Below are 13,029 nucleotides of genomic sequence, written 5' to 3'. Positions count from 1 at the left end.
GTGGCTTGCCTAAGGTCACACAGCAGACAAGTGGGGGAGCTGGGTTAGAACCCACGACCTCTGACTCCCAAGCCCATGCTCTAGCCATTACGCCACACTGCTTCTCTTGGGGGTTCAAGGGGAGATGGAGGTTCCCTGTGGATGCCCCAGAACTCTCTGCCCAAGCCTGCTATTTGGGAAATGGGGGTATCACCAGGAAGCCCCTGAACTAATTCTCTTCCCCTCTTCAAAACCCTACTTAGAGCTCACCTCCGCCGAGAGGCCTTCCCAGACCGAACTCCCCCTTTTCCCTCTGCTCCCTCTGCTCCCCCTCTACACCCCCTGCACCTTCCCTCAACTAAGCCCTCTTTTCCCCCCTTTCCCTCTGCTCCTCCCCCCTCCCTTCCCCTCCCCTCAGCACTGTACTCATCCGCTCAACTGTATTTCATTCATTCATTCATTCGATAGTATTTATTGAGCGCTTACTATGTGCAGAGCACTGTACTAAGCGCTTGGAATGTACAAACAGATAGAGACAGTCCCTGCCCTTTGATGGCCTTACAGTCTAACTGGGGGGAGACAGGGAGACAAGAACAAAAGCCATAAATAGAATCAAGGGGATGAACATCTCATTAAAACAATAGCAAATAAATAGAATCAAGGCGATGTACATTTCATTAACAAAATAAATAGGGTAATGAAAATATATACAGTTGAGCGGACGAGTACAGTGCTGAGGGGATGGGAAGGGAGAGGGGAGGAGCAGAGGGAGATGGGGGAAGAAGAGGGTTTAGCTGCAGAGAGGTGAAGGGGGGCGGTAGAAGGAGCAGAGGGCAGCGTGGCTCAGTGGAAAGAGGATGGGCTTTGGAGTCAGAGGTCATGGGTTCGAATCCCAGATCTTCCACTTGTCAGCTGTGTGACTGTGGGCAAGTCACTTAACTTCTCTGTGCCTCAGTTCCCTCATCTGTAAAATGGGGATTAAGACTGTGAGCCCCACGTGGGACAACCTGATTCCCCTGTGTCTACCCCAGCGCTTAGAACAGTGCTCGGCACATAGTAAGCACTTAACAAATATCAACATTATTATTATTATTAGAGGGAGAAGGGGAGCTCAATCTGGGAAGGCCTCTTGGAGGAGGTAAGCTGTAAGTAGGGTTTTGAAGAGGGGAAGAGAATTAGTTTGGCAGAGGTGAGGAGGGAGGGCATTCCAGGACCGCGGGAGGGCATGTCCCAGGGGTCGACGGCGGGATGGGCAAGAACGGGGAACGGTGAGGAGGTGGGTGGCAGAGGAGTGGAGCGTGTAGGGTGGGCGGTGGAAAGAGAGAAGGGAGGAGAGGTAGGAGGGGGCAAGGGGATGGAGAACCTCGAAGCCTAGAGTGAGAAGTTTTTGTTTCGCACGGAGGTCGATAGGCAACCACTGGAGGTTTTTAAGAAGGGGAGTGACATGCCCAGAGCGTTTCTGCAGGAAGATGAGCCGGGCAGCAGAGTGAAGAATAGACTGGAGTAGGGAGAGAGAGGAGGAAGGGAGATCAGAGAGAAGGCTGACACAGTAGTCTAGCCGGGATATTACGAGAGCCCGTAGCAGTAAGGTAGCCGTTTGGGTGGAGAGGAAAGGGCCGATCTTGGCTATATTATAAAGGTGAAACCGGCAGGTTTTGGTGACAGATCGGATGTGTGGGGTGACCGAGAGAGCCGAGTCAAAGATGACAGCAAGGATGCGGGACTGAGAGACGGGAAGGATGGTCGTACCGTCCACGGCGATAGGGAAGTCAGGGAGAGGAAAGGGCTTGGGTGGGAAGATGAGGAGCTCAGTCTTGCTCATGTTGAGTTTTAGGCGGCGGGCAGACATCCAGGTGGAGATGTGTTGGAGGCAGGAGGAGATACGAGCCTGAAGGGAGGGGGGAGAGGACAGGGGCGGAGATGTAGATCTGTGTGTCATCTGCATAGAGATGGTAGTTGAAGCCGTGAGAGCAGATGAGTGCACCGAGGTACTGAGTGTAGATGGAGAACAGAAGAGGGCCGAGAACTGACCCTTGAGGAATCCCAACAGTTAGAGAATGGGAGGGGGAGGAGGAGCCTGCGAAGGAGACGGAGAATGACCGGCCGGAGAGATAAGAGGAGAACCGGGAGAGGATGGAGTCTGTGAAGCCAAGGTGAGATAAGGTGTGGAGGAGAAGGGGATGGTCGACAGGCAGCTGAGAGGTCAAGGAGGATTAGGATAGAGTAGAGCCATTGGATTTGGCAAGAAGGAGGTCACGGGTGACCTTAGAGAGAGCAGTCTCGGTAGAGTGGAGGGGCCGGAAGCCAGATTGGAGGGGGTCCAGGAGAGAATGGGAGTTAAGGAATTGTAAGCAGCAAATGTAGATGACTCGTTCTAGGATCTTGGAAGAGAAGAGTAGTAAGGAGATAGGGTGGTAACTGGAAGGGGAAGTGGGGTCGAGAGAGGGTTTTTTTAGGATGGGGGAGACATGGGCATGTTTGAAGGCAGAGGGGAAGGAGCCATTGGAGAGTGAGCGGTTAAAGATAGAAGTTAAGGAAGGGAGGAGAGCAGGGGCGATGGTTTTTATAAGGTGAGCGGGAATTGGGTCGGAGGCACAGGTGGAGGGGGTGGCACTTGCGAGGAGGGAGGAGATCTCCTCTAAGGACCTATTTATTTTGTTAATGAGATGTACATCACCTTGATTCTATTTATTTGCTATTGTTTTAATGAGATGTTCATCCCCTTGATTCTATTTATTGCTATTGTTTTTGTCTGTCTCCCCCAATTAGACTGTAAGCCCGTCAAAGGGCAGGGACTGTTTCTATCTTTTACCGATTTGTACATTTCAAGCGCTTAGTACAGTGCTCTGCACATAGAAGCGCTCAATAAATACTATTGAATGAATGAATGAATAGGCCCAAAGCTGCCTCCAAAGCTGGGCACGGACTAGAAGTCAATCATATTTATTGAGTATTTACTAGGTGCAGAGCACTGTACTAATAATAACTGTGGTATTTGTTAAGCCCTTACTATGTGCCAGACTCTGTATTAAGCGATGGGGGGATATAAGAAATTGGGTTGGACACAGTCCCTGTCCCGCAAGGGCCTCACAGTCTCAATCCCCATTTTCCACATGAGGGAACCGAGGCCCAGAAAAGTGAAGTGACTTGCCCAAGGTCACATAGCAGACAAGTGGCAGAGCCTGGATTAGAACCCATGGCCTCCCCACTCCTAGGTCCATGCTCTATCCACCATGCCTGGAAGTGTACAACACACAAAAACAGGTCCATTCCCTGCCCACAGTGGACCAGCCATGGCTGTTACCTTGTCCACGTGATTGACGATTTGCTTTACCCGGTCCTGCACCTTGTTCAAGTTTCCGATCTTCTGGTACTGTAAGAATCCAAAAGAGATTTCCTTTCAGGTGACTCCTTGGGCCTCCTAACCCTCCCTCGGCCTCCCCATCCAACCTCCGCTGCCTCTCACCCCCATGCTGTCCACCACCACGAACAGCTCCACGTAGCGGGTTTCCTTCGGAACGGACCCCGATTTCTGAAACGAAAGACAGAGAACGCGTTTCCCCAAAAGGACCAGCATAAGGTCTTGGTGGACGCTGACCACCAGAGTCCCCAGGACATTTGCTCCCTCCAAATTGTGTATGTATGTACGTGTATGTGTGTGGGGGGGGTGCGGGTGTGTTTGTGTGCACGTGTGTGTGCAGGCTTCCATCTCCTTCCCCGACACTACTCTCCCTGGAATCGTGGGCCCATTCTTAGGCCTTAGGTATATATCTGCAATTCATTTATTTACTTATATTAATGTCTGTCTCCTCCTCTAATAATACTAGTAATAATTACTAGTACCAGGTAAGTACTTACTACATGCCAAGCACTGTTCTAACCACTGGAGTAGATAAAAGTTAATCAGGTTGGACACAATCCCTCTCCCCGATTGGGGACTCTTAATCCCCATTTTTTACAGATGAGGTAATTGAGGCATAGATAAGTGTAGTGACTTGCCCAAGGTCATTCAGCAGACATGGGGCAGAGACAGGATTAGAACCCATGACCTTCTGACTTCCAGGCCCGGGCTCTTGGCACATAGTAAGCGCTTAACAGATAAACCAATATTTAAGGGGTATCTGTGCTCTAGTCACTAGACTTCACCGCCTGTCCCCCACTGGTCTCACAATTCAAGGGGAAGGGAGAACGGTACTTAGTCCCCATTTTCCAGATGAGGAAACTGAGGCCTAGAGAAGTGAAGCGATTTGCCCAAGGTCACGTGGCAGGCAAGCAGCAGAACCAGAAGTGGAACCCAGATCGCCTAACTCCCAGGTCTGGGTCCTTTCCACTAGGCCATGCTACTTCTCCTAGGAGGATCCTAGGGATTCCAAGTCAATCGACCCAAAATCCGATCTGGGATGGCTCACCCAATCCCGAGGCCTGTAGGCTGCAGCCACTCTCGGTTCCACGTCATGATCCAGAGTGGTGTTGGACACACCGCAGGTTACTAGCTTCTCCCTGAGATGCTCTTCTTTGTACACGGCGTGTTGTCCCTCCTCTCTGTCCTCCAGCGGCTCAATTAAATACATTGTCGAACCCGTCTGGAAGAAGCCCCTGGAAACAGATTTTAAGGCACATTTTAAAATAGCTTTGCAAGTAAGTGCAGTGTACTAGCCCGCTTTATTTTCTTCTAAAAAAAGGGCCTGTTTAAAAGGCTATTTAACAATGTTGGTATATATTAAGCGCTTACTATGTGCAGAGCACTGTTCTAAGCGCTGGGTAGATACAGGGTCATCAGGTTGTCCCACGTGAGGCTCACAATCTAAATGCCCATTTCACAGATGAGGTAACTGAGGCACCGAGAAGTTAAGTGACTTGCCCACAGTCACAGAGCTGACAAGTGGCAGAGGCGGGATTTGAACCCACGACCTCTGACTCCCAAGCCTGTGCTCTTTCCACTGAGCCATGCTGCTTTGAGTAATTAACAAATATTGTCATACAATTCAAAGCAACAACAAAGTGACTCAAGCCAGGTCCTTCTGATAATAATAATAATAATAATGTTAGTATTTGTTAAGCGCTTACTATGTGCCGAGCACTGTTCTAAGCGCTGGGGTAGACATAGGGGAATCAGGTTGTCCCACGTGGGGCTCACAGTCTTAATCCCCATTTTACAGATGAGGGAACTGAGGCACAGAGAAGTTAAGTGACTTGCCCACAGTCACACAGCCGACAAGTGGCAGAGTTGGGATTCGATATTGATATATCGTTAATTGTTTTTTTAACATCTTTTACTGTAAGATATATACTGTAAGATATATTAAAATGGCAATTCCTGAAAAGATTGGGCTGTGATGGTATGGGCGGAATGTATTTCTCACTCATTCACTCAGTCGTATTTATTGAATGCTTACTGTGTGCAGAGCTCTGTACTAAGTGCTTGGGAGCGTACAATACAACAATAAATAGACATATTCCCTGCCCAAAAGGAGCATACAGTCGACAGTTGGGGGAGACAGATATGAATAGAAATAAGTAAATGACAGATATGGACATAAATGCTGAGGGACTAGGAGGGGAAATGAATAAAAGAAGCAAGTCAGAGTGACGCAGAAGGGAGTGGGAGAAGAGGAAAGGGGGAGCTTATTTCTCACAGCTTATTTTCTCGTATTGGGCCTATGTGTACCGAGTTCATTCATTCATTCAATTGTATTTATTGAGCGCCTATTGCATGCAAAACACTTTACTAAGCGCTTGGGAGAGCTCAACATAACTACAGACAGATTCCTCCCCACAGCGAGCTCACAGTCAAGAGGGGAGTGTGTGTGTTTTCTGGCTGTGTGTAGTACATTCATTCATTCATTCATTCATTCATTCATTCATTCATTCATATTTACTGAGTGCTTACTGTGTGCTGTACTAAGCGCTTGGAATGTACAATTCGGCAACAGATAGAGACAATCCCTAGTACATGAATCCTTGCAACTGGAATCCTGGATTCCCAATTTTTTTGCCTTTGATTAATCACGCTGACAGACTCTTTGGCTTCGGAAACAGAGTAAAACAGGGATTTACTAGGAAGGGCACATATTCAACTCCAACTTCATCTGTCCTTCTACTACAGCTTGAGATCAATCTTTCATTTCATTTTTCGTTATATAGTAGTACTAACAGTAGTCATCGTATTTCATTCATTCACTCAATCGCATTTATTGAGCACTTACTGCGTGCACAGCACTATACTAAGCACTTGGAAAGCACACTTTGGCAACAAATAGAGACGATCCCTACCCAACAATGGGCTCACAGTCTAGAAGCGGGGAGACAGACCACAAAACAAGACAAGTAGACTGGCATCAATAGCATAGACAGGCATCAATAGAGAAGCAATGTGGCTTAGTGGAAAGAGCACAGGCCTGGGAGTCAGAGGTCGTGGGTTCTAATCCCGGATCTGCCACATGTCAGCGGTGTGACCTTGGGCAAGTCACTTCATTTCTCTGTGCCTCAGTGATCTCATCTGTCAAATGGGGATGAAGACGTGAGACACTGGCACATAGTAAGCGCTTAACGAATACCAACATTATTATTATTATTATTAATAGCATTTATTTATTCATTCAATCGTATTTATTAAGCACCTACAGCATGCAGGGCACTTTACAATGCCCTTGGAAAGAGAACACAGGAGGGCATTAGATGTGCTCCCCATGCCCTGAAGGGCTCACAGTCTAGGTTCTCCAACGAGCCTCTAAAATGGCAGGAAACAGGCTTGGGCATAAGGACAGACTGAAAGGATGAGGGCCACCGTCCGAGCAGAGGAAAGCACAGAGGATGCGGTGGAAGTCTCCAGTGTCATGGAGTGTGGTAGGCCAGTGGTTCATAAAATCCCCCCTACCCCCACACCTCCTCCAGATATGGGGGGGCCCTCCCTGAAACTGGAAGGTGCAAGAGGTCCCACACTGACAATCCTCCCATCCCCAGCTCGAACAAGAAAATGACTTCTGAGCTTGGCAGGTGATAACATCATAATTACTATTATTGTGGTATTTGTTAAGTGCCTACTGTGGGTGAAGCGCTGTTCTAAATGTTGGGATAGATACAAGACAAGCAGGTTGGACACAGTTCTGGTCCCACACAGGGCTCACGATCTAAGTAGGAAGGAGAAAGGGGTGTTCAAGAAAGGCAGTCCAGAGCTGCAGCCTGAAGTTTTTCCCCAGGTAGTTGGTGCAGGACAAAGGCTGTAGGTTCATCGTGGGTTTGGATAAATGAATGGCAGAAATGGCAGAGAAGTCCAGAATGAAGCGGTGTGGCCTAGTGGAAAGAGTCCGGGCCTGGGAGTGGCAGAACTCAGGTTCTAATCCCAGCTCTACCGCCTGTTTGCTGTGTGACCTTGAACGAGTCACTTTGCTTCTCTGGGCCTCAGTACCTTCATCTGGAAAATGGGAATTCAGACTGTGAGCCCCAAGTGGGACAGGGGCTGTGCCCAACCCAATTGTCTTGTATCTGCCCGACTTTTAGTACAGTGCCTGGCACATAGTAAGTGCTTAACAAATATTATTATTATTTATTACATTTATTATTTATTATTAATAATAATAACACAGAGAGGGGTAGATCAGTGATAAGAGTGGGAATAGCCACTGGGATGGGACTGGCGGCTAGAAGGCACCACACCTTTCCTCCCCACACTCATTTATTCAATCACATTTATTGAGTGCTTACTGTGTGCAAAGCACCATATTAAGTGCTTGGGAGAGTTCAATACAACAAGAAACAGACACAGTCCCTGCCCACAACGCAGCGCCACTGTGAGAGCCAGGCCCCTAGACTGGATGGGCCGCTGATCTGACCCAGAAATAGCAATATCGCTTCAGAAAAGTGCAGAAACTGTTCAAATTTTCCTCCTGCTGAGGCAGTGAAATCCACCCGCAGGGCCGGGGGTGGGCCACAACAGGATTCCCTTCCCATCCTCCCCGGGCAGCACAGATGTTGGCATCATCACTTCCTCAGGAATCGGACCCGCTTCCTCCTCAGGAAACACAACTGGAAGAGCATAATCCGTTTAGCTGATTCCAGAATGAACATGTGTGAGCGTGTGTGTGTGGGTGTGAGTGTGTGTGTGTATATGGGTGTGTGTGCAGGTTTCACTCATTGAATTGTATTTATTAAGCACTTACTGGAATAAGCGCTTGGGAAAGTACAATATAGCAATAAAGAGAGACTGTCCCCGCTCACAATGAACCTGCTCACAATGAGTCTAGATGAGGGAGACAGATATCAATGCAAATAAAAAGACATCAAAATGACAGATATACGCATAAGTCCTGTGGGAAGGAGGGAAGAGCAAAGGGAGCAAGTCAGGGTGACACAGAAGGGAGTGGGAGATGAGGAAAAGTGGGGCTTAGTCTGGGAAGTTCTCTTGGAGGAGATGGTGTGTGTGTTTGGCATGTAGGCATGGGTTTGTGCACATGTGGGTCTGTGTCTGTGTACTTGCATGAAAGGGAGTGGATATTTGTGTACATGTTAGAGTGACTGAGTGTGTGCGCATGAAGTAAAATGGAATGAAGTGGCCTGTGCCGCTGTCCCCCTTCCTTCCTCCCTCCCTCCCTGACTGAAGCTTGCTCAGTTCAAACTCCGGTCCCAGACCCCGGTCCCAGACCCCAGGGTCAATTTCACCCAGGTCCTGGGAACAGCCCCAAGGGATAATAAGAATTATAATAATAACTGTGGCATTTGTTAAGCGCTTACTAGGGGTCAGGTGCTGTACTAAGTGCTGGGGTGGACACAAGCAAATGGGGTTGGACACAGTTCCTGTCCAATGAGGGACTCACAGTTTCAAACCCCATTTTATAGATGAGGTAAATGAGGCCCGGACAAGTGAAGTGACTTGTCCAAGGTCACACAGCAGGCAAGCGACAGAGCCGGGATTAGAACCCACCTCCTCTGACTCCCAGGCCCAGACTCAACCCTTTATACCATGCGGTCAGTGACCGGAGGAGCCAGACCACCATTCTCCCCCGTCAAATGTCACATCTCCTCTTCTCTGATTAAGGGGATCCCTCTTCCTTCTGCATCGTCTGTGCAGTTGGATCTGTGACCTTTGGGCATTTGATACTGGCCCCACCCTCAAACCCCACTGTACTTATGGACATATCTTTAAATTATATATTACTCACCATTTTATTTAGATGTACATTAATATCTGTCTCCCCCTCTGGACTGTAAACTTACTGTGGGCAGGGAACGTGTCTGCCAACTCTGTTGTATTGTACTATCCAAGACAATAATAATATAATAATGTTGGTATTTGTTAAGCGCTTACTATGTGCAGAGCACTGTTCTAAGCACTGGGGTAGACACAGGGTAATCAGGTTGTCCCACATGAGGCTCACAGTCTTCATCCCCATTTTACAGATGAGGTAACTGAGGCACAGAGAAGTTAAGTGACTTGACCACAGTCACACAGCTGACAAGTGGAAGAGCCGGGATTCGAACCCATGACCTCTGACTCCCAAGCCCATGCTCTTTCCATTGAGCCACGCTGCTTCTCACAGTACAATGCTCTGCACATAGTGAACGGTAGATAAATACCATCGATGAGGAGGAGGAAGAGGTACTGACCTGGGTCCGGGACTGACCCTCGGACACTAGTCCGCTCGCCCACTGACGATGCACATGAGACCCCAAGGTGAATGGATGTTTCATCCCCATTTTACAGATGAGGAAACTGAGGCAGAGAGAAGTTAAATGTCTTGTCCAAGGTCTCACAGCAGGCAAGCGACAGAGCCGGGATTAGAACCCGGTTCCTCTGCCTCCCAGGCCTGTGTTCATTCCCCTAAACCACTCTATTTCCAAACTCAATGCAAAATACAATGCTGTCAAGATGAAGAAGCCAGAGAAACCCACCCCAAGCCCTGCCAGGTCTGATTTTAAAAGAACATTCTTCCCCCACAAAGCAGACTTGGGCCAAGCCCCCCGGGGCCTCGGCCGGGAGTTCATTCTGATCTAGGGAGAAAAAAATCCAAGGTTGGGATTTTTGAAGTCTTAAAATTGCTCAGTGTTGAATGTGGAAGGGAAGTGGTTGTTGCTCACAAAGTGAGTCACCAACGCTATGGATCTGGGTGCTGCGAGAGACACATCTCAAAGCGAGGAGAACAGCGGGATTAAACTCTATGAACACATCCCTCCCTCTCAGCCCTGTCGGTGACGGGCCTTGGATTCTAATCCTGGCTCCACCGTTTGTTTGCTGTGTGGTCTTGGGCAAATCACTTTATTTCTCTGTGGCTCCCTTATCTCATCTGTAAAATGGGGATCAAGAGAGTGAGCCCCATGTGGGACAGGGACTGTGTCCAATGTGATTTCCTTGTATCCACCCCAGTGCTTAGTATTCAATAGTATTTATTGAGCGCTTACTATGTGCAGAGCACTGTACTAAGCGCTTGGGATGAACAAGTCGGCAACAGATAGAGACAGTCCCTGCCGTTTGACGGGCTTACGGTCTAATCGAGGGAGACGGACAGACGAGAACAATGGCACTAAACAGCGTCAAGAGGAAGAACATCTCGTAAAAACAATGGCAACTAAATAGAATCAAGGCGATGTACAATTCCTTAACAAAATAAATAGGGTAACAAAAATATAATAGTAGTGACTGGCATATAATAAGCCCTTAACAAATACTACTATTATTATTATTATTGTTATCAGTGGCTACACAGGGTGAGGGCATCTTCCCGCGGTCTCCGGCCCTATAGTTCTGAAGTGGTGTTGAACACACAGTGAGCGCTTACTAAATGCTATTACTACAATTCTGGCATTGTGTGGGAGAGGTTTTGGATCATCTCCCCTACCCTGACACAGCCGCATCGCTGGGGAAGCTGTAGTGCCATTGTTCTTGTCTGTCCGTCTCCCCCGATTAGACCGTAAGCCCGTCAAACGGCAGGGACTATCTCTATCTGTTGCCGACTTGTTCATCCCAAGCGCTTAGTACAGTGCTCTGCACATAGTAAGCGCTCAATAAATACTATTGAATGAATGAATGAATGAAAAAGCGAACCCGCCTCTCTTTGGCTTGTGAACCGTCTGTTATCGGAGAAATTCATGCTTTGTTCCTGAAAATGGAGTTTTAGGCCAAGCGTTGGAGGTAGGAACCGATTTTCTCATAAGAACAATCTTCCTAAAGGGGAACTGTCCCCTGAACTTTGGTCAGATTCTGGTTTTTTTCAAAGCTCCCCAGAAATGTGGCCTCCATCAATTAGAGATGAATGATTCAGCCTCTTAAGTCAAGGGGCTTATATGAGTCACAGAGATTCCAGAATAGAGAAGTGATTTAATTCTTTGGACGTGTCAGCTCTCTCTAATGACTCTGCCCTGCCATATACCTGTCAACTGACCTCTTGCCAGACCTTCTCAACCTCTTTAAACTTTACTTCCTCCACCGCCTAAAAAAAGCAAGTTTTTAAAAATTGTTTCCCTAATTCTCTGTGAACTGTGCTCCTGTGCTCCCTCCCAACTGTCTCTCTCCACTGATGAAGTCCTGCCGTAGTATTCATTCATTCAGTTGTATTTACTGAACACCTATTGTGGGCAGAGCACTTCATTAAGCTCTTGGGAGAGTACAATACAACTATAAACAACTTCCCTGCCCACGATGAGCTTATGGTCGTACTAGTGCTGAGGGAAGCAGCATGGCCTAGTGGAAAGAGTACAGGCCTGGGAATCAGAGGATCTGGGTTCTAATCCCAGCTCCACCACATGCCTGCTGTGTGACCTTAGCCAAGTCACTTCACTTCTCTGGGCCTCAGTTCTCTCAACTGCAAAATGGGGATTCAATATCTGTTGTCTATCCTAATTTGATGTGTGAGCCCTGTGAGGGACCTGATCATCCTTTATCTACCCCAGCATATACTACAGTGCTTGGCACATAGTAAGCGCTTAACGAATACTATTATAATTATTATTCGTAGTAACGAGATTTATTCATCATCTACAAAATTCATTGCACAGGACTTAGGCAGGGCACAGAGCTAGTACCATCTGCATACGTGCATACATGAAGCAGCATAGCCAAGCGGGAAAAAGCACAAGGTTGAGAGTTGCGAGACCTGGGTTCTAATTCTGCTCTGCCACTTCCCCAATGGGGGAACCAGGCTAAGTCACTTAACTTTTCTAGACGCTACTTCCCCTTTTATAAAATGAAATTTAAGTATCATTCTCCCTCCTCCTCCTCCTGAGACTATGAATCTCATGTGGAACAGAGACTTTATCTGATCTGTTTAACCTATATCTCCAGTGCTCAGATCAGTGCTTGGCTCATAGCGCTTAGCAGATACCACAGTTGCTATCATTATTAGTATTATTATTATTATAGTCATTTGAACATGGAATGATTTATTTAGCTATTTTCATCCCACTTTTGTACTATTTCGTTTTACATGCTCCCACACGCACCCACAGCATGGGTCCTCCTCAGAACCCTGGGAAGATAAGCCCGTCAAAGGGCAGGGACTGTCTCTACCTGTTATCGATTTGTACATCCCAAGTGCTTAGTACAGTGCTCTGCACATAGTAAGCACTCAATAAATATTATTGAATGAAGATAATAATGTTGGTATTTATTAAGCACTTACTATGTGCAGAGCACTCTTCTAAGTGCTGGGGTAGATATAGGGTAATCATGTTGTCCCTCATGAGGCTCACAGTCTCAATCCCCATTTTACAGTAAGTGACTTGCCCACAGTCACACAGCTGACAAGTGGCAGAGCGGGGATTCAAACCCATGACCTCTCACGCCTAAGCCCAGGCTCTTTCCACTGAGCCACACTGCTTCTCTAAGATGATGGGGATGCCCTGAACTCTGAGCCCCAGGAATCCTTAAGCTGCTCCTCCAGCCACGGCACCCAACCCATTTCAATTTTATTTTTTGGCTATGTCCCTGTTGTGCTTTAATGTTTCACTATTCCTGATATTTTGGGATCCAATTATTTTTCTCCCCAATTATATTTTTAGATCGTGATTCCCTCCAGAAGGACGGAAACCGTGTCTAATTCTCACCTGTACTTAGTACAG

At 47.5% G+C, this 13,029-nt stretch overlaps 1 protein-coding gene across 2 annotated transcripts in view; it reads right to left on the bottom strand.

Moving 5' to 3' along the window:
• ADAM8 (ADAM metallopeptidase domain 8) overlaps window positions 1-13,029 on the bottom strand; it is an 87,860-nt gene that overhangs the window by 39,390 nt on the left and 35,441 nt on the right. For both annotated transcript variants that reach the window (XM_029058999.2, XM_029059001.2), the window contains exons 6-8: window positions 4,389-4,575; window positions 3,446-3,511; window positions 3,284-3,352 (exon numbers count right to left, since the gene is read on the bottom strand). In XM_029058999.2, the coding sequence (XP_028914832.1) occupies window positions 3,284-3,352; window positions 3,446-3,511; window positions 4,389-4,575 (322 nt within the window). The remainder of the gene's footprint in view (window positions 1-3,283; window positions 3,353-3,445; window positions 3,512-4,388; window positions 4,576-13,029) is intronic.

The sequence above is a fragment of the Ornithorhynchus anatinus genome, chromosome 3 (genome assembly GCF_004115215.2).
Source record: "Ornithorhynchus anatinus isolate Pmale09 chromosome 3, mOrnAna1.pri.v4, whole genome shotgun sequence".
NCBI classification, from domain to species: domain Eukaryota; kingdom Metazoa; phylum Chordata; class Mammalia; order Monotremata; family Ornithorhynchidae; genus Ornithorhynchus; species Ornithorhynchus anatinus.
This window is presented reverse-complemented; position numbering and strand designations above follow the sequence as displayed.